Source organism: Aspergillus lucknowensis (genome assembly GCF_044049455.1).
Source record: "Aspergillus lucknowensis strain CBS 449.75 chromosome Unknown BJX67scaffold_18, whole genome shotgun sequence".
NCBI lineage: Eukaryota > Fungi > Ascomycota > Eurotiomycetes > Eurotiales > Aspergillaceae > Aspergillus > Aspergillus lucknowensis.
In genome coordinates, this window is record NW_027263562.1 from 56,847 (window position 1) to 77,218 (window position 20,372).

The window sequence follows — 20,372 nt, forward strand, 5'->3', positions numbered from 1 at the left end:
ACACGTGCGCCATCGATGCGTCTGCCGGAGTCCAACCTACTCCGATCCTGTGCGGCGGATACGCAGCTTCGTCCATGCTATTCGACGTCTTACATCGGACTGCGGCCGTGGCTCCGGGTTCCGTTTGATAGGAGTTGCGATGTCCGACGGTGCTGAAACCGCCGCTACAGATAGCGCAACTCCGTCCCCAGCAGGTTGAGGTCCGGCCCGTTGCCGCGCCTTCGCTGGCGGGAATCATATTGCTTATAAACTTCTTCAGTGTCTCCCCGCGCTTGCGAGCGATCGAATATCCCAACCCTACCCAGAACCTCCGTGCCACAGCGAGCAGAATGGGAAGCCAGAGATTTGCTGTCATTACGGGGTACGCTCTTGAAGTACTACGTGCAGGCTGCAAGGGACCATCGCTGATATTCAGATAGTTGCGGGTACGGTGGAATCGGCCATGCCCTTGCCTCCAGATTAAGGAAAGAAAGTATGCTCTTCGCTCTAGCTGGCGATATTAGAGTCGCCCCGCGTCTGACTGTGCCATCTAGATATTGAGGTTATCGCAACCCTTCTCCCCCACGAGGACGATAAGCATCTCGTATCCGAAGGTGTACATGTCACCCGCACGGACGTAACCAAGGACGAGAGCGTGGAGGACCTCAAAAACACCGTCCACAAGATCACTGGAGGGAGGCTGGATATTCTGATTAACAATGCGTGAGTCCCATCCGCCGTCCAGCTTCACATGGACTTGCTAACACATGCACCCAATATAGCGGAATTTGTGAGTATGCCATGAGGTTGGGTGATGTGCTTCTAAACATCGTTTGGCAGGTTATACGATGCCGGCTACAGATACGGAAGTGGCCGAAGTTGAGAAAATGTTCAAGGTCAACATCTTCGGCCCGATGCGGATGGTCCATTATCTGCATCCGCAACTGATCGAGGCCAAGGGCGTTGTTGTCAACATTGGGTCCATCGGAGGAGTCTGCCCTTATGTATACGGGGCGTCCTACAACGCGAGCAAGGCGGCCCTGCATCATTATGGAAATACGCTGCGAGTGGAGATGCGTCCTTTCGGGTATGGCGAGCGTCTCTGTGTTTGTGGTATGAGGCTAACCGACTGATCCAGGGTTCGCGTCGTGAATATTATATCCGGGGAGGTGAGCACAAACATTTTGAAGAATGACCATGGAAGATCGTTACCGCCAGGTGAGATTGTCTAGTCACCTCTTGCAGGAGGAAAAACCACTGACAGCCTCCGAAGACTCAGTCTATTATCCAAAAAACGACGATTTTCAAGCACACCTCTACCGGAAGCCAAGTAAGCTCCTGGAATCCTCCCATGCAGTGCAATGACGAGCTGACAATGTGGATATAGACACGATAACCCCCGACCAATATGCTGCCGGGGTGGTCAAGGAGATACTGAAGCCGTCGCCCGCTGTCTGGTTTTGGTTTGGCGCTTTCTCTGGCACCACCAGGTTCATTGATGCAGTCCTCCCACGGACGTTCTGGGTGAGTGAATCTTTCCGCCCCTTGTCATGGATCGGATAATAAGCTTACGAGGGTGTCGGTCGTAGGATTGGTTCTTTGGCCGCATGTTCAACCTGGGTACCTTGGCTAGCTCTAGATCCAGCACCGTGAAGAAGACTCCGTGATTCCGAGGCCGTGAATGAAGTCGGTCGGGGGTTTGCGGATAGCGTTGTAGTTTGTTGAAGTATCTCCGGAGCTACCTGCGTCGTGTATGACTTGTAGACAGGAGATTCCCCTTGAAAGCGCCTGTAGTCCGGCACGTAGAGGCATATGCCGCCGTCCGTCGGACATCCGACTTCATGTTTTGCGCACACAATCCAACTACGTCTATATCAATCCTCTGAATGCGTATGTAGCCATTATAGCTCTCATTAACAATCCGTTCCACTCCATACAAGATGGACCTCGAGGGAGTAGCTTTGGTTACGGGGGCGGGTAAGGAGCCCTTCCACCGACCCGCAAACACATTGGCAGCCTAACAAGCTCGATAGGTAGCGGAATCGGACGAGAATGCGCAATTTCATTTGCCGCCGAGGGATCAAGGGGCGTCGTATTCGCCGACATCGACCTTGCAGCCGCGCAGGCTGCCGCGGAGGAGAGCAAAGCCAAGGCCAGGCACTCCGAGTACCGCGCCGTTGCGATCAGGGTGGATGTCTCGAGCGAGGAGAGCGTCGAGCGCATGGTCGAACGCGCGTGCGAGGAGTTCGGACGCATTGATTACAGCGTCAACAGCGCCGGTGTCCGTAGGCATCCAGGCCTGGTATCCTATCCCTGGCCTCCACCACAGGCTGACCCGGTGAGCAGATCGGAGTGCAGGACCCGCGTCCTGTGTCCGAGACGTCGATGGCGGAGTTTGATAGGTTCCTCACCGTCAACGTCAGAGGAACCATGCTCTGCACACGTGCAGTGAGCAGGGCCATGAAACTGCAGGAGCCTCTGGTTGTCAACGGCCGCACCGGACCTCGTGGCGCCGGACGGGGCAGCATTGTCAATCTCGCATCAGCCAATTCGTTCGTTGCGATGCCGGCGATTGTGCAGTACACTGCAGCCAAACACGCCGTGATGGGCATCACCAAGACCGCCGGTACGCAGTCCTATCCTCCGGTTCCCCCGTCGTTGACCCCTGCTAATTGGCTTAGCCCTGGACAATGCCGCCCACGGTGTCCGCGTCAATGCGGTATGTCCGTCGTGGGTCGAGACGCCGATGATAGACAAGGCCTTTGCCGGAGATCCTGAGGTCCTCACGGCACTCTGCAAGAGTATTCCGGCCGGACGCCTGGCGCTGGCCGAGGAGGTTTCGGAGGTCGTGCTATTTCTCAGCGGGCCGAAAGCGACGTATGTGACCGGGGTCGGGTGGCTGGTCGACGGCGGAGCCACGCTGCAGATGAATCACGGATGAGAGAGATAAATTATTTTATTCTCCGGCGCTTGTCTAACAATCGAAGAGTCTAGAATGCCGGTAGAATCGTTCGTAGCCCTGTCAGGTGGATCCTCTAGCGGAGTCCGACGTCCGGGGCGCAGTCTGGCCCAAGCACCACCGCGGACGGAGGAGACTCTTCAGGAATAATAATAGTACTTTGCTAGGATCTTGCCGTATCAGGAGTGTTATTCAGTAGAAATCCGCCGCAGTGGCGATACCCTTCACTCTCGATCCTCACACACTCGCGCAGGGCCATCACATCCAAAGACAAGATGCAGATCAGCGACTCAAAGATTGTTTCCAATCTGCCCCTGTGGCTTCCTGCGGCCGTCATCGTCGGCGTGCTTGTCTCCTACGTCCGCTCGTGGTACCGTCTTCGTGAATTCAAGGGGCCCTGGCTGGCAGGCTGGACGGAGGCATGGCTCTTTCGAGCAACGACAACCGGCGAGCTTCACCTTCGCCTGCACGAAGTGAACAAGAAATACGGTGCGTCAAAGTCTCTCTCAGTCCCACTTCTCTCGTTCATCTCCAACACTGGATAGGCGACCTGGTCCGCATTGGGCCGAACTGGCTCATGACGAGCGACCCCGAAATCATCCGCTACATGAGCGCAGCCAGACACAAACACCAGAAGTCGAGCTGGTACGAGTCGCTCAAGGTCGATCCCTACGTGCATAGTGTGTTCTCCGAGACCAGCGTCGAGAAGCACGACAAGCTGCGGGTCAACATGCAATCCGGGGTACTCTCCCATGACATACTTCATTAACTACATGCTGTTGCTGACCAAATGCAATCATCTAGTACTCACTCAAGGAAAACAGGGACCTCGGGGTCAAGATTGACGCCGAAATTGCTTCACTCGTCAATCTGATCGACCGCAAGTACATCTCTACGCCGACGGAGCCTCGTGTCATCGACCTGGCCCAGGCAGCGCAGTACTGGTCGCTGGACGTCATCACGAGCATCGCGCTCGGGGAGCCATTCGGCTATCTGAGGGAAGACAAAGACATGTATGACTTTATCAAGATCATCCAGGGGGAGCTCCCGCTGGCGACAGTCTGCTCGTCCACCCCGACACTGGGCAATTTGGTGTTTGGAAGCGGTCTCGTCACGCTGATCGGGCCCAGTCCGAAGGATGAGACTGGGAGAGGAAAACTCATGGGGTAAGAAATCAACTCGTTTCATCTGAGCTGGGGAGAGGTTTGACTGGTGTCCAGGATAGCCAAAAAGGTGGTCGAGGAGCGCTTCGGCCCTAACAAGGTCGTCCGCGACGACATGCTGGGGACCTTCATCCGGAACGGCCTCGATAAACGACAGGCCGAATCGGAAATTCTCACGACAATGTTCGTTGCCTCTGCTGAGATTCCTGTCGTGGGTAGTGTACTGACTCTTCTGCAGTCTGGCTGGATCAGATACAACGGCGACTGCCATCCGAGCAACGATGCTGTATATCATGACGAACCCCCGGGTCTACAACACTCTTGTCAAGGAGATCCAAACCGCCGAGCGTGACGGATCAATCTCCTCCCCGATTACATCCGCCGAGTCCCGCAAGATGCCCTACGTGCAGGCCGTGATCAAAGAAGGCCTTCGAATCCACCCCCCCATCACCGGCCTCCTAACGAAACTGGTAAATCCCGGCGGCGAAGTGATCAAGGGCCGCTTCGTCCCGGGAGGGACAGGGATCGGACACTGCGGCTGGGGCATCCAGCGGCACGAGATCTTCGGAACAGACGTCGACATCTTCCGGCCGGAACGGTGGATCGAGGCCTCTGACGCTCAGCGGCACGAGATGGAGAGGACCATGGAGCTGGTCTTTGGGACCGGGAGATGGGGGTGTCTCGGCAAGGCGATTGTGATGGTGGAACTGGACAAGATTTTCGTCGAGGTACAACGTCTATCTCCCGAAGCTCACTGCGTTCTTTGACTGATAGCGTGCAGTTACTCCGACGGTTCGATTTCGAGCTGGTCAATCCCGGATCACCCTGGAAGACGCGGAATTTTACGCTCTTCATGCAGAGGGAGATGTGGGTGCGTGTTACGAAGCGCGGATCATGACGGCCTGGAATCTGATGATAATGCAACTTGGGAATTGACACTAGGCAGGCAAAATCACTTGCAAAGGCATGCCGAGTACATTAAACAGCTTCTGAGCTTGCAGAGGCGGAAGGGACAAGGAGAATTGAGATAGATGCAATTTGTAGGCAGACATATTACGAGAAACGACAAATATCATCTGTTCAAACGACATGAATAAGCGAACTCCTTCAGTACTGCGTCCGAAGGCTCGAGTCCACCCCGGTCAGGACTGCGAGGATCTCCTTCCACGCCTTCTCTCTGAATGCTGCCTGGTTAGGGTCCGTCACGAACTTCCCTGGTCTAAAGAGCTGTTAGCCTGGGAGGACGTCCAGAGCAGAAATGACGACTTACACAGTGATGGCCTCGTTCTCCAGCCACTTCCCATGCGACTCCACGCCCTGTGTCGCGGCATGCAGCAGGGTTTTGCTCCCTTCTTCAACGGACCTGGCAACCAGCGCCTGAATCACTTTGAGAATCCACGGCGCCTTCTCCCGTGTCAGTAGATCGGACTTGCAGAAGCCAGGAGCCACGCTGTTGACGACCACCAGCGGACTTCCGCTGTCATCTCGCGGCACGATGCGCGCCATTTCCTCTGCGATCAAGATGTCCATGAGCTTTGTCACACTGTACCGCTCAACGGGCCCTCCCAGCTTCTGCGAGGCGGCCCACTGCTCCTGGTTGTTCAACGCGGCAAAGACCCCGGCCGCAGCATGCTCGGGAAACTTGACCGACTCGTGACTGTCGCTCGTAACAAGGGACAGATGCGGCCGTGAGTCAGGATGCTTGTCGCGCGTGTGCACGAGCAGCGGCAGCAGCTCCAGGCTCAGCAGTGCAGTCGACAGCACGTTCACTTGAATCTGCCTCTCCCAGCCGTCGCGAGTCAGCGCCCACTCCGTGGATGCAAGGCCTGCGTTCATGATGGCGATATCCAGACGGCCCTGGTTGGCGAAGACGTACTTGCGCACCCTGGCGGCAAAGGACTGCACGCTGGCGAAGGACTCGAGATCGATGGTCCAGATGAGCACCTTGTCCTTGCCGACGTTGCCGGTGCTGGACTCGATGTCGGCTTTGGCCTCCTCGCCCTTGGAGAGGGTGCGCACGCCGAGGAGGACCGTGGCAGCCCCGAGGGCCAGCGCATGGCGAGCGGCTTCGCGGCCGAGGCCGGTGTTGGCGCCTGTCACGAGGACGGTTTTGCCCTCGATGGCAGCTCGCGGTGGGAGACGGAGCTTGGTGAATAGCTGGCCCAAGAGTCCGCCCATGGTGGTAGCAGTGGCGGTGACAGTGGTAGTGGTAGTGGTTTTGGTGATGCTATGTGTGAGGATAAGGCGGTGTCTCCTATATATCAGGCCGGTGTGACAGAGGCACGTCTGCCTGACTGTCACAATCAAACAAAGGGCTGGGAGTGTAGTGATCTTATTGGCGGGGGTAGGTCCGGGCTAGTTGTCCTCCATCTAGGGCTATAATGCATGGTGTTATACGCAGGGGTGTGGCGTCGCCCCTGTGCCAGTTCAGGGCTTATCCACAGAAACGCATGCATACCGATCTCTGTCCCGGCCCGATCGATGGGAGAATTAAATCCGATCCGCATAATCGCCGTTAATTCCGTGCGTGCCATGCCGGGCGAGCGTGCCGAATGTGGTTTCTTTGTTGCGGCGGATGGTTTGTCTCTCCGCGCGCCGCAGGAGTCCGATCCCTGCTCGGATCGTGCGATGTGCGCCAGGGGTTATGCCTCGTATAAAGACACTTTACGAGATATGGACATACGGCTAAATTTTGGCCTGCTTGGCAGAGAAAGGTGAAACATCTGGCATCTACACTCGTACTCGCGACAATGTCGACCACCACGACTCTGGCCGTCCCTACACCCCCGGAGCTCTCGGGCAGCGTGACGCCGCGCAGCGACACTTCTGAGAAGAAGGAAGTCTTGTCGAAGCCTTTGAATGTGGCAGACCTGTCTGAGCTGGAGCCCAGTCGCAATGCGACGGATGCATCCCCACGCGATATTCACGGCCTCAAGTGGGCGCTTGTGGGTAGGATGCCACCGGGTTGAAAACAGCGAATGAATCGCTAAGCTAATGTCGTTCCAGTGATGTCCATCTTCTCGTGTGTCTTCCTCTTTGCGCTCGACAACACCATCGTCGCGGACGTCCAGCCGGCCATCATCGACGACTTCCACGACCTAGCCAAGCTACCGTGGCTATCCGTCGCCTTTCTACTCGGGGCCGCCAGTACACTGCTTGTGTGGTATGTAGGACTGTCTGCGAGGGCGAAGAACCCATGCTGACTTAGAGGACAGGAGCAAAGGCTATGGGCTATTCAACTGCAAATGGCTGTACATCGGCACGACTGCCATCTTCGAGGTCGGATCTGCCGTGTGCGGCGCTGCGCCCAACATGGACAGCCTCATCGTGGGCCGCGCGATATGCGGCCTTGGAGGCGCGGGCATGTACTTGGGGGTGATGACAATCCTCTCCATACTGACGACACCCACCGAACGGCCCATGTATCTCGGTGGGACGGGCCTGATCTGGGGTACGGGCACTGTGTAAGCTGTCCCCCCTTCTGCAGCAATCGTTTCTCAGGCTCATTAATTCTCTGTCTAGTCTCGGACCCATTATTGGCGGCGCCTTCGCCGACAGCTCCGCTACATGGCGCTGGGCGTTCTACATCAACCTCTGCATTGGCGCTCTGTTCGCCCCGGTCTTCTTCCTGATGATCCCCAGTATCGACCCCCGGCCTGGCGTTCCGATCAGGGCGCGGCTGGCGGAGATTGACTGGCTGGGACCCATTCTCTTTGTCGGAGGCTACGTATCTGGAATCATGGCGATTGCCTTTGGAGGCGCCCTCTATGCATGGAGCGATAGCCGCATCATCGGCATGTTTGTGTGCTCGGGCGTGCTCTTCATTCTCTTCTTCCTCCAGCAGGGATACCAGGTCTTCACCTCGTACATGGGGCGCACGTTCCCGATGCAGTACCTCAAGAACAAGGAAATGATGCTGCTGTTCGTCGAGACGGCGGCCGCCGGCACCTCGTCCTTTGTCCCGATCTACTTCATCCCGCTGTACTTCCAGTTTGTCAAGGGCGACGGGGCCCTCGAGGCCGGGGTGCGCCTGCTGCCCTTCATTGTGCCGATGGTGGTCTTCAACCTGGTCAATGGCGTCGGCATGAGCGCCCTGGGGTACTATATGCCGTGGTATCTGGGCGGCGGGATCCTGGTGATTGTCGGGGGCGTCCTGCTGCAGATTGTCGACCTGTCAACGAACGTCGCGCAGATCTACGGCGCCCTGGTGGTTGGCGGCATCGGCACGGGGGTCTTCTCGCAGGCGAGCTTCTCGGTTGCGCAATCGCTCGTTGCTGTGGAGGAGATCCCCATGGCCGTGGGATTCATCACCTGCGCTCAGGTCGGGGGGTCTGCGATTGCGCTCTCCATCGCCAACACGGTCTTCCTCAACCGGGCGACGGTGCAGATCACGAACCTGCTTCCCGATGTTTCCCGGGATGAAGTGCAGGCGATGATATCTGGGGCCAACAGTCGGCTCCTCGATTCCCTGGGCGAAGCCGTGAGGACGGACGTGCTGGCTGCGATTGTCGACAGCATTTCGGACGCCTTCGTGTTGGATCTGACGGCCGGCTGTGTCGCTGTTCTTCTGGCGCTTTTCCTGCGGCGGACGAAGATGGTCCACCAGGCCGGAGCGGGAGGAGGGATGTAGGGGCTGAGAGTGCTGAGAGTGCTGTAGGGGGCTGTAGGGGGCTGTAGGGGGGGTGTACGGGGGGTGTACGGGGTTCGTAGGGGGGACGTATGGGGGACATAGGGGGACATAGGGGGTGTGCTGAGACTGCTGAGACTACTGGGGCATTGCTATGAGAATCATGTAATCACGTACCTCGGTTCATTCATCCTGCCATGCCAATCCAATCCAGGATCACCAGGCTTCGAGGATCCTCCGTAACTAGCGCTCCATCCGCACCCACTGACGGCGCCTCCCGGCTCCTCGAGGATTCTGCGTCAGCCGCTCGGCCATCGGGGCGGCCATCAGGCCCATAAGGCACCCGGACGGATAGACGGAGACGCCGCTCCCGAGGGCGCGAGCGGAGGCATCGTGCATGCGGCGCATGGCCGGAGCCCTCGGCGTCGCGGTGGATGGATTCCTGTTCCGGGTTTCCCAGCGGGATCGTGCCCCATGAGCGGCGGTGCGCAGTCATTTGGCACGATAAGGCGAGCAGATTGTGGCGTCTGGGCTAGGGCCTGCCGATACAGGGCCTCGTGGCGACGGACACAACAGGTGGGCGAGGCAGCAGGCTCGATTGGCAAAGACGCCGTCCTTTCTGCAGACTGATTGTCTCACCGGCACCGGCGGTACTGCGCTGACTGGCGAGCAAACGGCCCCCAACGCCTGCGAGCAGGGATCGGGGTGCGCTGCGCGAGAGCAACAGCACTCGTCGAGGCCACGGGAGCGTGAACCCTGTGTCCTCACGACTCGTCAGAGCCTGAAGACTCGCCGAGCGATGGCAGAATTCAGCGAGATGGTGCGCTCGCCAGCTCGTTACGAGCCAACCGCGGCGAGCAGCATCTCCAACACCATGCGCCCAGCCTCAGGAATTTAATGCTTGTCTCTGCGTTTGCACCATCGCCAGAGCGCCGAGCGGGGGCGTCCCTTCGTATTCTTCTCTTATACCCGCTCTGATCGCCTCCTGGTGGCTCATCCCCGACGATCGCATTCCCTCCCCCCCCCCTTTCCCTTTGAGTATGTCCCAACCCACCTCCCCGCTGGATCCCACCCTCGAGTCGGTTCTGGCATGTGTCAACTGCGCCAGGTCCAAGGCCAAATGCGACCGAAAAGTAATTCAGTCCCCATATCGCCTTGGCAGCACACGAGCTGACTGTGTGCGACCACAGGTTCCGTGCACGCGATGCGTCGAGAAGAAGCTGACCTGCCAGGCGCGGGTCCCGCAGCGAAGACCAGGCCGCGTGCTCTTCCAGACCCAGGCGTCGTCGCAGCCGAAGCGGCCCTCGTCCCGGAAAGCAGACGCCCCCGAGCCCCCCCGCACGACCGATGACGCCGTCACAACCCGCGAGGGCAAGGGCCTGCCGGGCCAGCGCAAGGTGCAGGGCGTCTTTGCCGACTGGGGCCATGCCGGTCAAAGCCTGCAGGCACTGCGAGCAGAGCGGCCGCCGCTGGTCACCAACACGTCGAGCGAAGGCGAGAGCTACCCCCCGACGCCCTCCGCGGACAGCAGCTTCGTCCCGCCGCGTCTGCTGGAAATGAACGACATATTCGACTTCCCCCCCGGGCTGCCCTCGCCGTCAATACAGGTGCCTGATCTGCCGCAGATGCCGCACTGGGAGCTGGCATTCACGGTGTCGCCGGGCCCCTTCGCAGACTCGAGCGGCGAGAACAGCGCCATGGACGATTTCGTGCCCGGGCTGAGCTCGTTGCCCTCGTCGGTGGGCTCGGTCGACGACCAGCTGCAGGCCCTCGAGGGCTGGCCGCTCTTCCAGTGCAACCCGGTCACGCCGTCAACCATCTGTGCGCCGACGGCCGCGCTCCACATCAAATATCTGTACATGCTACTGAAGGACGGCAACATGGCGATCGACCCGCAACGGCTCGTCGAGTCGGACATTACAATCGAGCCGCTGCTCGCCAGCACGAGGGAGAAGCTCATTGCCGTCCTGCAGGGACTATTCAACGAGGCGCAGCAAATATACGGCCTGCGAGGCATGGAGGCCGGGAGCATTTCACCCTCGCTCGACTCGGTTGGGCCCTCCATCCTGCTACTACCACCACCCCCCGTGTTGGAATTCCTCTTCCGCGCGTATCGCGGCGGCTGTGAACCATACTACCCCTTCGTCCCGACCGTATTACCCAAGATCAACGAACGCATGGAAGGGAGAAACACCATCCTCCCGAGCATGCTCATGCTGCTCATGCTGGCGGCGGGTGCCATGAGGGCCGGGGCAGGCGAGAGATACCACCAGATGGCGCACGGCCTGGTCGAGATCTGCCGCCTCTCGCTGCGGACCTTGATCGAGCAGAATATGAAGCTAGCATCGGATCCTGAAATACTACAATGCGGATTGCTGCTCATCCTAGTGGCCGTCTGGAGCGGCGATAAATGGCAGATGGATGTAAGTTGAGCCACAAACTTCGTGACGGCCTGCAGGGGTCCTAATACGTAGCTTCCTGGTGTAGATTGCGGTTTGTTTGAAGCCCATGCTTCTAGAGGTAAATCATCCCAAACTCTCTACCGTCTCGCAGTTCTAACGGGTCACTCGGGGCCGTATAGATGCATCTCAAAGCCGGATATCTAGACCACCGAGACGCCCAGGTGGCCCGGTTGGACACCTCCGGCGACGCCGACCATTGCTGGGGGATCTGGAGGGAGCAGGAACGGGCAAACAGGTGAGTATCTCATCCGGACGAGACACACAAGGGCGCAATCTGACACGAGTAGAATCACATATTCGTGGCTGATCCTGGACCACGAGATCTGCCTGTTCCAAGACGTCCCGTCCACCGCGTTCCTCTCCATCACCAACCTGAACCTTCCCATCCCGAGTCCGGACGCCGCCTGGAGCGCTTCGTCTGCAGAGCACTGCGTACAGGCCATGGCCCAGCTGTCTCCCGACGGCAGCCAGAGCATCCCACCTTCGCTCAACGAATATATCCGGCGCTTCCGGGAGACGAGCGACGTGACCACAATCGGGTATGTATCGCTGACCACGCTTCGGCTCATATTGTGCAACCTTCAGAACCTGGTGATCCAGCTGCGCGCCGCGATCGACGGCAGCATAGATCGCAGACAAGCACACAAACCATTACAACGCGCGTCCATCGTGCTCCAATCGGTGCAGATCCAGGAAGCTCAGGAGCTCCTGCACCGGTGGTACGGGCTCGCCATGACACAGCCAGCGAGCGAGATGGCGTCGTCGACCATGAGTGTGAACCTGGTCCTCTATCACCTCGTGGCGCTCAACACGATGGTGAGCTTTGCGGAGGTCGAAAGCGTCGCGCGCAGTGACGTTGGTTCACAGAGTGGAAAGCCGCCGCACTGGAAGCGTGCCTATCATCTGGAAAGCACGAGGGAGATCGACGTCCATTGCGGCCAGATCTTGCGCCTGATGCGCTCGATCCCAGAGCAGGCACGGCCGTCCTGGTGGCCTGGGGCCGTGTATCGCGTGGCCCTGATTGCATGGGCCAACTGTCTCTGTCGGGCGAGTACGGACACGGCACCCTCGAATGCGAGCAGCCATCCCTGGGACGATACTCTGGCCCTTGATGTGCTGCCGACGGAACACCCGTCGATTGCGGCCTACCTGAACCACCAGGGGGGCACGCCGGTCTTCTCCGACTCGAACGGGACAACGGTGCCCTTGAGCGATCCAGGCAGTGTCGTACGGTACTGTGCAAGCTTCCTGGACACAGATCTGAACACAAAGTTAACGCTGGGGATTCAGCGGAAGCTGAGGAACATGGTGCAGCGGTGGGATGATACAGGGCTTTCATTGTCAGCGGGCTGGTCATGGTGATAGGCGTTTCGCTTCGACAGCTATTCCTGCTTTTCATGTAGACAATAGACTGGTACCAAAATTCAGGCTGTCTAATTTCACAAAAGATATGCTATCTGAGCAGGGGGGGCAATGGACTCCGGTTTCCTCTCTGCTTGTCTCTCTCGAAAAGGGGTAGGGTTACCTATCCCGGCCCAGAACTTGGACGTAAATGTCTCTATCCGGCGAGGTTCCGGGCCGTTTACCAATGCAGCAGCTATTCCGACGGACCAGAGTATCTCATGATCTTTCTCATCCAGACGGTGTCTGACTAGCATATCAATTCGTAGCAGTGGTTTCCAGCCATCGACACCTTGTTGGGGCGGACCTTCATGAACCCATGCTAGCCTTCGCGGAGTCCGCGTGCCTCAGCTGCATATTGGCAAGGCTTGAACTCATCTGACGTGAGCATGGAAGCCATGAGCTGGACCAGCAGTGGTGTCGGTCTCTCCTGTATGCCTCGCCGGGTGTCCGCGGAGGCAACGCATCGCTGCATACACGAGCAGACAGGGATCGGGGCCAGCCACGCGGAGCAAGGCACAACAAGCAGCAATGGTCCAATTGCATGTCGAGCCCCTGAAATCCGGGCTGTTGGATCTCGCCGTGCTGCATGTTCCTGGAGCTTTCGGTGCATGCACGCGGCGTCCATGTGCGCCGGAGGAACCTGAGTGACTTTTGTATAATTGACCCGAAGCCGACGTAGGGAGAGACCATTTAAAGGCCAAGCATCTCCCCGTTCGAGGTGGTCTTGCAAGCAGCAAGCAGACCAAGAAAGAAATCAGAACCAGCTTCCGCGCATACCAACCATGCATGCCTCCGTCCTCCTTGGGTTGTTGGCGCTGGCCGCTGTGCCAGGATCCGCCAGAACCCTCGACTATCCGTTCAACATTGCAGCGCGCACTCCGGCCGCGCCTGACCTGACTCCCGCCGAGATTATCTCTCAGCTTGGGCCGCAGTTGTCTGCCAACTCCAGCATCTTTGCGGACGACGACCGCCGTTGGGCAAATGCAACGGAGCGCTGGCAGGCGTATTCCCGTCCGAACTTTGTCGTTGTCGCCGAGCCTGCCACCGAAGCTGATGTTCCTGTTATTGTATCTCTCTCTCTCTCTCTATCTCTTCTGTCCATCCTTGTGTTGCGTTCCGTCTTGTTAACCCGGGTCGACAGGTCAAATATGCCAACAGCTACGGGATCCCCTTCCTTGCGGTGAATCGGGGCCACGGCTCCACAAAGACTCTGGGGAACATGCAGAACGGGATCGAGATTTCTCTGGCCCAACTACGGAGCATTCAGATTGCTGAGGATGAGAAATCCGCACTGTTCGGTGGAGGAGCGTTCGACGGCGAAGTCATGGACACACTCTGGGAGAAGGGCTTCGTTACCGGTCAGTGGACTCCCGTGGTAGACAAAGAGGGCTTCCTTATCCTAACGCAGAGTAGGTACTGGCAGTTGCTCCTGCGTGTCCCTGATGGGTCCCGGACTCGGTGGTGGTCACGGCCGCTACCAGGGGTTCTACGGCCTCATCATCGACATGCTGATCTCCCTGAACGTGGTCCTCGCCGACGGGTCGACAGTCACCGTCAATGAGACGTCGCACCCTGATCTCTGGTGGGCCATGCGCGGAGCAGGCCACAACTTTGGCATTGTCACCAGCTTCGAGGCCGAAATCCACCCGCGCACCGTCGACGAATGGTTCATTAACCGGTTCATCTTCACCCAGGACAAGCTGGAGGCGGTCTTCGAGGTCCTGAACGAGCAGCAGCAGGACGGCGGCCAGCCACAGGAATTGATGAACTATCTCGCCTTCTCCTGGGACGAGGAGTTCAGCACTACGGAGGTATGCTTGGAGCTCCTTGGGCCGTGGCATAGATCACCCAGAAGATACTAACAGGGAACGCAGCCTATCCTTGACCTCTTCTTCCACTACGTCGGCTCTGCTGAAGATGCCGCGCCACACCTGGAGCCCTGGGAGGCCATCGGTCCCCTGTCATCCACCCCTCAGTCTCTCCCATACCCCGAAGTCCCAGATGCAACAGGCACCGGCCTGCACAGCGACATGTGTCAACACGGCAATACAAACATGCAGTTCCCCTTCAGCATCAAGGAGCACAACATCACTGCGACGCGCCAGCTCTGGGACTACTATGTCAATGTCACGACCGCACGGCCGGAGTTTCAGCAGTCCATCGTCGTCTTCCAGGCATATTCGCTGCAGGGCGTGCAGGCCGTCGATCCCGATTCCACTGCGTTCCCTCATCGTGACGATCGAATTCAATGGTGAGTGCAGTAAAACCCCTTCCTGCGTTTCCTGTTCGAACCATCTCTAACTCCATCCTGCTGTAGCGACGTGCTCGTCACCTACGAGCCAGACGACTCGCTCGACGAGGACGCCATCGCCTTCGGAAAGCAACTCCGGCAGCACTCGGCCGACGGCCACCCGGGCGAGGAGCAGCACGTCTACGTCAATTATGCCTTTGGCGACGAGCCTGTGGAGCAGATGTATGGGTATGAGCCGTGGCGGTTGGAGAGGCTTCGTGAGACCAAGACGAAGTACGACCCGGACAACGTGTTCCGGTTCTACAACTCGTTCATGTGAGGATGGTCATTACAGGAGAGCTATAGCTGTATTTTGGTGCGTTGTGTGCTTTGAATGTGCTTTCTATTTTGCCAACTGCAGACAGTCCCTACTACTTGCTTTCTTGTCTCCATTTTGTTACTATACATCGTTGAGTTAGATTCAAAAAATTCGATTCATTCATGCTTTGACCACTTGGTATGGAAGGAGACGAACTCTACGGCTACCCTATAACTTGTATGGACAGCTCGTGCGTAGGGAAAAGATCTATATTCTGCATACAACCCTGGCCATTTCCGGAGCTCAAACAGCAGCGGCGGCGACCTCCTCCATCAGAATCTTCCAATCCGTCTCTTTCGGCGTCCATCCCAACGCCTTCAACCGATCTGCCCTGCTCCGGCAGCTCGCCCCCCACAGAAGGCCGGCATAGGGATGGATCTCTGTCGCCTGTGCAACGGTCAACTCATCGACTGTATCGGTCTCCAGTTTCCCAAGCTCCTTCAGCTTCGTAGCCGCAGCCTGTGCCTGCTGCTTGAAACTCACTTCCCCAGTCTGGACAAAATAATACCCATCCTGACCGAACTGGAGATCCGACGATCCGTTGAGCACCTTCTCAAGCACGAAACCAATGGCAGACGAAACATCTCCCACAGAGCACCAGCTCCAAACATTCCCCCCTTGCTCCACGGTGAATGCCTTGCCCCGTCCGAGAACAGTCTTCACATAGCCGTGTCCAAAGCTCTCCTGCTTCCAGTACCCGGCGCCGTGTCCCAAGATCTGGCACGAGCTCAAGATAACAGATTTGACGCCCATGTCGCCCGCACGGAGGACAAATTGGTCCAAAGCCGCATGCTCTCGATCAGGTCCGAAGGAGAGTATCTCAGCCATATCGTCCACATCGCCGAATGTCCGGGGGGTTGCGTGGCCGAGCTTGAGATTTGCCGGATCCAGCAAGCACGTAATCCCCGAGACGTGGATCAACGTCCCCTTCTGTGGCCGGGAGGCTAGCCCGGCCAGAATGTTGCGTATGCCGGCGTCGTTGTCGCCCGCGATGTCGATGACGATGTCCGCCGCGGCTGCAGCGGGGACGACAATCTCGGTGGAGGAGATATCCCCGATCACAGGGGTGACGGCGGGGTGTGCTGAGGTGAGTGCATCTGCCTGCTCCGATGTGCGGACGAGAGCGGAATAGCTGGCGTCCGGGAAGGCCGTCAGGAGGAGGTTGAGAGTCGTTCCACCGAGGAATCCGGTGGTGCCGGTGACGAAGATTCGGGTCGCCATGGAGCTGAGAGCTGAGAGCTGAGAGCTTGTGCAAACAAAGTATTGCGTGTTGGGTTTGAAGAGAAATCACGTCCTGGGAGGCTCTACTAGTATCCGAGTCTAGGGCATCGGACCCGGACGCAGCATGCAGGGATCGGAGCGGAGCGGGCGTAGGCATCAGCAACGGGCTAAGACACATCGCGATGAGCACCGCTGGAGGAGCTCAGAGTTATCGGACGTCCGGAAATTCGCATTTCAGGAATCACCTTAGCCGGTCTTTGGGTCCTCCATATAAGAAAACACCAGAATCGTCTGTCTGGAAGCTGAGCACAGCCTGCACGAGCACAACTCACAAACAATCCTCAGCCAACATGTCGGACACGAAAAGACCTACCTACGCCGACATCTATGCCACTCCGGGCCCCTTTACCCAATTCCCCGGAGCGGGTTTACCCGACATCAGGCGCTTCATCACCACCCACAACGCGCAGGGCGAAGGCGTCTTCCTCCCAGCCGACAATGGCGACCACCAGGCGCTGATGGCGAACGGCCGTGGCGTGCAGAACATTATCTACACCACCGACGGTGCAGCAGTGGAGCTCAACGACGAGGTTGACATCGCACTGGCGCGTGATAGACCAGCAAGTCAACCCTGGAACCCTCCAGCTACAGGGAGTGAATGCTAACGAGTCTTCCAGCCCAGTCTTCACGTTCCAGGCGGCACACTGGTCCGCATGATCGACTTTGCGCCCGGCGTGGAATCCCCCATGCACCGGGCCATGTCGCTGGACTACGGGACCGTGATCGAAGGCGAGTTCGAGGTCGAGCTTGACAGCGGCGAGAAGCGGACGATGCGCCGCGGCGATGTCCTGGTGCAGCGCGCCACGGCTCACCGTTGGCGTAACCTCTCAGATAAGCCCGGCCGGATGCTCTTCGTCTTGCTGGACGTCCAGCCCCTGAGGGAGATCAACGGGAAGGAATTCAAGGTGGAGCTCAACGAGCTGGCTCACGATTTCCCTTCTGGGCACTAGACGGATAGCAGGTGAAGTACTCTAGACTTAAGTTACCTTATTTATATGGCAGCTAGATTTGCTTTCCGTTGGCTTCATTGAAAAAGTATATTGCTTTCATGGCGAGAGGAAGTCAACTACAAGACTTTCTAGATATAAATAACTCCCTCCCACTGCCGGTAGATTCCCGATCCAGGTGATCAATAGTAATTCAACACGCGTACGTACCCCCGGAGGTCAACCAACGCAGCTACACTAGCGCTGGTATGGCCAACTATGAGCCCATCCGCAGTGATAACCACATCAATAATTTCCGCCACTTCCGCGGTTGCCAGCCCAGCTATACCCCGGCACAGTTCGTCCTGCCGCTGCGTAGGAAGTGCTCGGAGCGCGGACAGGAGGTCGTTTCCGACGACAATGTTTACCTTCTGGCGAATGTGGAAAGCGTGAGGATCGCGAGGACTGTCAATGGCGAGTTCATCAGGGACAACGATGCCCGGGCAGATTGGTTACTTCTCGAAATCAAGGTTCCTCTGAAGTTTTTTGGTGCATATTGATAGCCGGACCAGGATGTATTTTTGTATAGCTACTCGTAGCCATTCACACACGTCATTCTGCTTGCAGAGGGCTGTTTCCAGATGGTCAGGTACATTTCCAACACATCGTGGGATCCAATTTGTCCAAGCGTGCAAGCATTCCAGGCGACCGTTTCTGCGGAGAGCCACTCGCCGCTTGCCGCGGCTGATTCCCTGCAAATCCAGCTAACCGTGGATCATCACGGTGAGTCCGAGACGTGAGCACTCCCCGTGGAGTGCAGGGTGTAAATATTCCAGATACTTCATTCGCATGGTTTCGACTCCGAGATTCGAGGTTCCCGGTTGAACGATAGCGAGTTGGGATATGTTTTTCTCACGTTGCTGTGGGGGCGTTTAGCACGTGGCCGCTATCACGTGCCGGTGTCCGCCTCAGGCTCAACAAACAACGCCATTCTTCTCTTCACACATCAGAGGGCATCCCCACGATGTCAATCGAGATGGCTGAGCCCCCCCCTGTCAATTACCGGTCCCTTTTTATATTCTTTGGCTATCTGTCGCTAGTCGCGTATTTCATTCTCCAATGCTGCCACACAATATATCTTCGATATCGGGCGCGGCAGAGGGAAAACAGCTGGTCGTCACCCCGCCGGCAGGCGCAATTCTTTCTGTTCGTTCTTCTCGCCGCTCTAAGTATCGGCACCACCTGGTACTACATGATCAATCTATTTCTGTATTCGTATAGAACATGGGCAGCCAGCACTGAGGGACAGACTTATTCAGCCGCAGACGTCCCCCTTGCTGTTCGAATGGGACTTTGGCTGAACAAGACGTATATATTCCAAGAAGCCTGGGAGACCGTATCAGCCACCCCAACGCGCTTCTGGTGGAGCGGCCAGATCTTTGGATGGACAATTGGATGGAGTCTCTTTCTGGCCGTGGGTGGTAGGATGACACCAGAATCATCCCCACAGTCTTGCGTTGGACGCTGATCGATATTGATAGGTCGGAGATACCGCATTCCGTCGGTCTGGGTTTACATGCTTCTGGGCCAGGCTGTCAGTGTGTCATTTGCGGCGAATCTCTTCTTCGTTGCGATTACCGTCTCGCGGCAACCGAACGAGAGGGATGTCGCCTTCGCGTGGCACCCACCGCTTCTTTATGAGCTCGTTCCCGTTGCAGTTTCTCTTCTTATCACCGTGGCTGTCCCTGTTTTTGCGTATGATAAAGGCTTCATGCTGGTCCTGATGTCTCCTCACTTTCTGGTTTTCATTCCTTGTTTACTGGGCCCAGGGAGATCGTCCTCGGCACCCAGCCAGAGTCAGGCACACCGGAATACCTGGCGATATGTTACCTTCATGCAGTGGGTTGCAGCGGCTTCCGTGGTGCTCCAAGCCTACTTGACTGTTTTAATGATCCAATATATCGGGCCGGATGTACCCTATGCCAAGGTCGTTCAAGAACTTTTGGACACGTTGTATGCGCATCCAGCCTGCAGCAGTGTGAGCTGGGACGTGATCATGTGCGGTGTGAGTGCTCTTTTCTGGGGGCTTGTACACGGCTTTGACCCGAGCCAAATGGTTGGTGGGCGATAAGGGATGACATGGAGCATGGACATTTGTTCAAGGGCACTAAATGCGAGGAGATACGAACTGGAGAGCACCCCTCGAGGAATTTCGGCCGTTGTTCGAACCTGCTATCTTTCTGATATATTTTGATGTCCCACTCGAGGCCCCTTGTACGTACGTACTTGATTTTCTCGGACTGTTGATGGCCTACTCTTTCCATTTTAGAGAGTGTCGGAGTAAGCCTCGGGCCCTACGCAATTCAAGGTGGAGCTCAACCAGCTAGCTCATGATTTCCCTTCTAGACACTCGACAGATGGCGGGTGCAATACTCTAGACTTAGGTTACCTTATTCATATAGCAGCTAAATTTGCTTTCCATTGGCTTTGTTGTAAAAATTCTGTTCTATTAACCCTGGCCCTTGCCCATGCTCGTCCCATAAAGGGACCTATCGCAGCCTATTGTAATCAATCATCCACATAGTTCCCTATCCACATTACTTGCTTGTCACGAAGCCGTGTTTCTCTGCTCCGTTCCTGTTGCGCCCAAGCGCCATCCATTCAAGTTGTGGGCCGGCGCGTTCCGCGCCCTTTCTGTTCCCGTCGAACCAGCTGCAATGCGGGTCGCCAATCAGCAATGCTGTGTGCGGGAGTTGGAGCGCCTCATCCCGCCAGATCTGGAGAAAGATCAGATCATGGCCTCAGGTGATCCAATGGTTTGGTGGCCTTGAGGAGCAGAGAACGGAGAATTCGGACTGAGGAATTATTTCCAGCACCCCAATAAACAATCACCCCCATCAACGACACTGTCCTCCCCGAAGTTGATCTGCAAGGGAACAGCGCCAACCTCCAGCCAATCATC

The 20,372-nt window shown here is 57.3% G+C and overlaps 10 protein-coding genes across 10 annotated transcripts; 8 read left to right on the top strand and 2 right to left on the bottom strand.

Moving 5' to 3' along the window:
• Nucleotides 1-139: 139 nt before the first annotated feature.
• On the top strand, nt 140-2,162 carry BJX67DRAFT_387707 (short chain dehydrogenase; the record flags this gene model as incomplete). The annotated part of the gene is made up of 8 exons (XM_071034267.1): nt 140-194; nt 534-702; nt 762-790; nt 820-1,066; nt 1,118-1,197; nt 1,244-1,309; nt 1,367-1,503; nt 1,569-2,162. The coding sequence occupies 8 exons, from the start codon at nt 140-142 to the stop codon at nt 1,644-1,646; spliced, it is 861 nt and encodes a 286-aa protein (XP_070886438.1). The 3' UTR covers nt 1,647-2,162.
• Nucleotides 1,920-2,920, top strand: BJX67DRAFT_371824 (SDR family NAD(P)-dependent oxidoreductase; the record flags this gene model as incomplete). Its single annotated transcript, XM_071031146.1, has 4 exons — nt 1,920-1,956; nt 2,013-2,260; nt 2,326-2,605; nt 2,661-2,920. 4 exons carry the CDS (start codon nt 1,920-1,922, stop codon nt 2,918-2,920), a joined length of 825 nt encoding a protein of 274 aa, XP_070886439.1.
• Nucleotides 2,921-3,118: 198 nt separating this feature from the next.
• Nucleotides 3,119-5,459, top strand: BJX67DRAFT_352430 (cytochrome P450). Its single transcript, XM_071029021.1, has 7 exons — nt 3,119-3,427; nt 3,484-3,680; nt 3,743-4,104; nt 4,159-4,284; nt 4,340-4,829; nt 4,883-5,320; nt 5,372-5,459. Exons 1-6 carry the CDS (start codon nt 3,214-3,216, stop codon nt 4,997-4,999), a joined length of 1,506 nt encoding a protein of 501 aa, XP_070886440.1. The 5' UTR covers nt 3,119-3,213; the 3' UTR covers nt 5,000-5,320; nt 5,372-5,459.
• Nucleotides 5,209-6,279, bottom strand: BJX67DRAFT_380809 (putative short-chain dehydrogenase; the record flags this gene model as incomplete). The annotated part of the gene is made up of 2 exons (XM_071032872.1): nt 5,209-5,320; nt 5,372-6,279. The coding sequence occupies 2 exons, from the start codon at nt 6,277-6,279 to the stop codon at nt 5,209-5,211; spliced, it is 1,020 nt and encodes a 339-aa protein (XP_070886441.1).
• Nucleotides 6,280-6,761: 482 nt separating this feature from the next.
• BJX67DRAFT_387721 (MFS general substrate transporter) lies at nt 6,762-8,753 on the top strand. The gene is made up of 4 exons (XM_071034268.1): nt 6,762-7,050; nt 7,108-7,264; nt 7,317-7,565; nt 7,624-8,753. Exons 1-4 carry the CDS (start codon nt 6,852-6,854, stop codon nt 8,729-8,731), a joined length of 1,713 nt encoding a protein of 570 aa, XP_070886442.1. The 5' UTR covers nt 6,762-6,851; the 3' UTR covers nt 8,732-8,753.
• A 1,015-nt stretch (nt 8,754-9,768) lies between these two features.
• On the top strand, nt 9,769-12,552 carry BJX67DRAFT_380812 (Zn(II)2Cys6 transcription factor domain-containing protein; the record flags this gene model as incomplete). The annotated part of the gene is made up of 5 exons (XM_071032873.1): nt 9,769-9,861; nt 9,919-11,151; nt 11,216-11,248; nt 11,310-11,425; nt 11,478-12,552. The coding sequence occupies 5 exons, from the start codon at nt 9,769-9,771 to the stop codon at nt 12,550-12,552; spliced, it is 2,550 nt and encodes an 849-aa protein (XP_070886443.1).
• An 824-nt stretch (nt 12,553-13,376) lies between these two features.
• Nucleotides 13,377-15,164, top strand: BJX67DRAFT_371829 (FAD-binding oxidoreductase; the record flags this gene model as incomplete). The annotated part of the gene is made up of 5 exons (XM_071031147.1): nt 13,377-13,661; nt 13,736-13,952; nt 14,008-14,405; nt 14,469-14,845; nt 14,912-15,164. The coding sequence occupies 5 exons, from the start codon at nt 13,377-13,379 to the stop codon at nt 15,162-15,164; spliced, it is 1,530 nt and encodes a 509-aa protein (XP_070886444.1).
• A 282-nt stretch (nt 15,165-15,446) lies between these two features.
• On the bottom strand, nt 15,447-16,424 carry BJX67DRAFT_387726 (NAD(P)-binding protein; the record flags this gene model as incomplete). The annotated part of the gene is made up of 1 exon (XM_071034269.1): nt 15,447-16,424. The coding sequence occupies one exon, from the start codon at nt 16,422-16,424 to the stop codon at nt 15,447-15,449; it is 978 nt and encodes a 325-aa protein (XP_070886445.1).
• A 350-nt stretch (nt 16,425-16,774) lies between these two features.
• On the top strand, nt 16,775-17,434 carry BJX67DRAFT_380815 (cupin domain-containing protein; the record flags this gene model as incomplete). The annotated part of the gene is made up of 2 exons (XM_071032874.1): nt 16,775-17,014; nt 17,102-17,434. 2 exons carry the CDS (start codon nt 16,775-16,777, stop codon nt 17,432-17,434), a joined length of 573 nt encoding a protein of 190 aa, XP_070886446.1.
• Nucleotides 17,435-18,422: 988 nt separating this feature from the next.
• BJX67DRAFT_352436 (uncharacterized protein) lies at nt 18,423-19,891 on the top strand. Its single transcript, XM_071029022.1, has 2 exons — nt 18,423-18,891; nt 18,952-19,891. Exons 1-2 carry the CDS (start codon nt 18,435-18,437, stop codon nt 19,539-19,541), a joined length of 1,047 nt encoding a protein of 348 aa, XP_070886447.1. The 5' UTR covers nt 18,423-18,434; the 3' UTR covers nt 19,542-19,891.
• Nucleotides 19,892-20,372: the final 481 nt, after the last annotated feature.

What these genes read in the sequence shown, in the direction of transcription:
- BJX67DRAFT_387721 (XM_071034268.1), top strand. Translation starts at nt 6,852, where the DNA reads ATGTCGACCACCACGACTCTGGCCGTCCCTACACCCCCGGAGCTCTCG. An exon ending in CCTCAAGTGGGCGCTTGTGG is followed by an intron (nt 7,051 to 7,107) that starts GTAGGATGCCAC and finishes ATGTCGTTCCAG; the next exon opens with TGATGTCCATCTTCTCGTGT. An exon ending in GCCAGTACACTGCTTGTGTG is followed by an intron (nt 7,265 to 7,316) that starts GTATGTAGGACT and finishes CTTAGAGGACAG; the next exon opens with GAGCAAAGGCTATGGGCTAT.
- BJX67DRAFT_352436 (XM_071029022.1), top strand. Translation starts at nt 18,435, where the DNA reads ATGTCAATCGAGATGGCTGAGCCCCCCCCTGTCAATTACCGGTCCCTT. An exon ending in TCTCTTTCTGGCCGTGGGTG is followed by an intron (nt 18,892 to 18,951) that starts GTAGGATGACAC and finishes CGATATTGATAG; the next exon opens with GTCGGAGATACCGCATTCCG.
- BJX67DRAFT_352430 (XM_071029021.1), top strand. Translation starts at nt 3,214, where the DNA reads ATGCAGATCAGCGACTCAAAGATTGTTTCCAATCTGCCCCTGTGGCTT. An exon ending in CGAAGTGAACAAGAAATACG is followed by an intron (nt 3,428 to 3,483) that starts GTGCGTCAAAGT and finishes AACACTGGATAG; the next exon opens with GCGACCTGGTCCGCATTGGG. An exon ending in GGGAGAGGAAAACTCATGGG is followed by an intron (nt 4,105 to 4,158) that starts GTAAGAAATCAA and finishes ACTGGTGTCCAG; the next exon opens with GATAGCCAAAAAGGTGGTCG.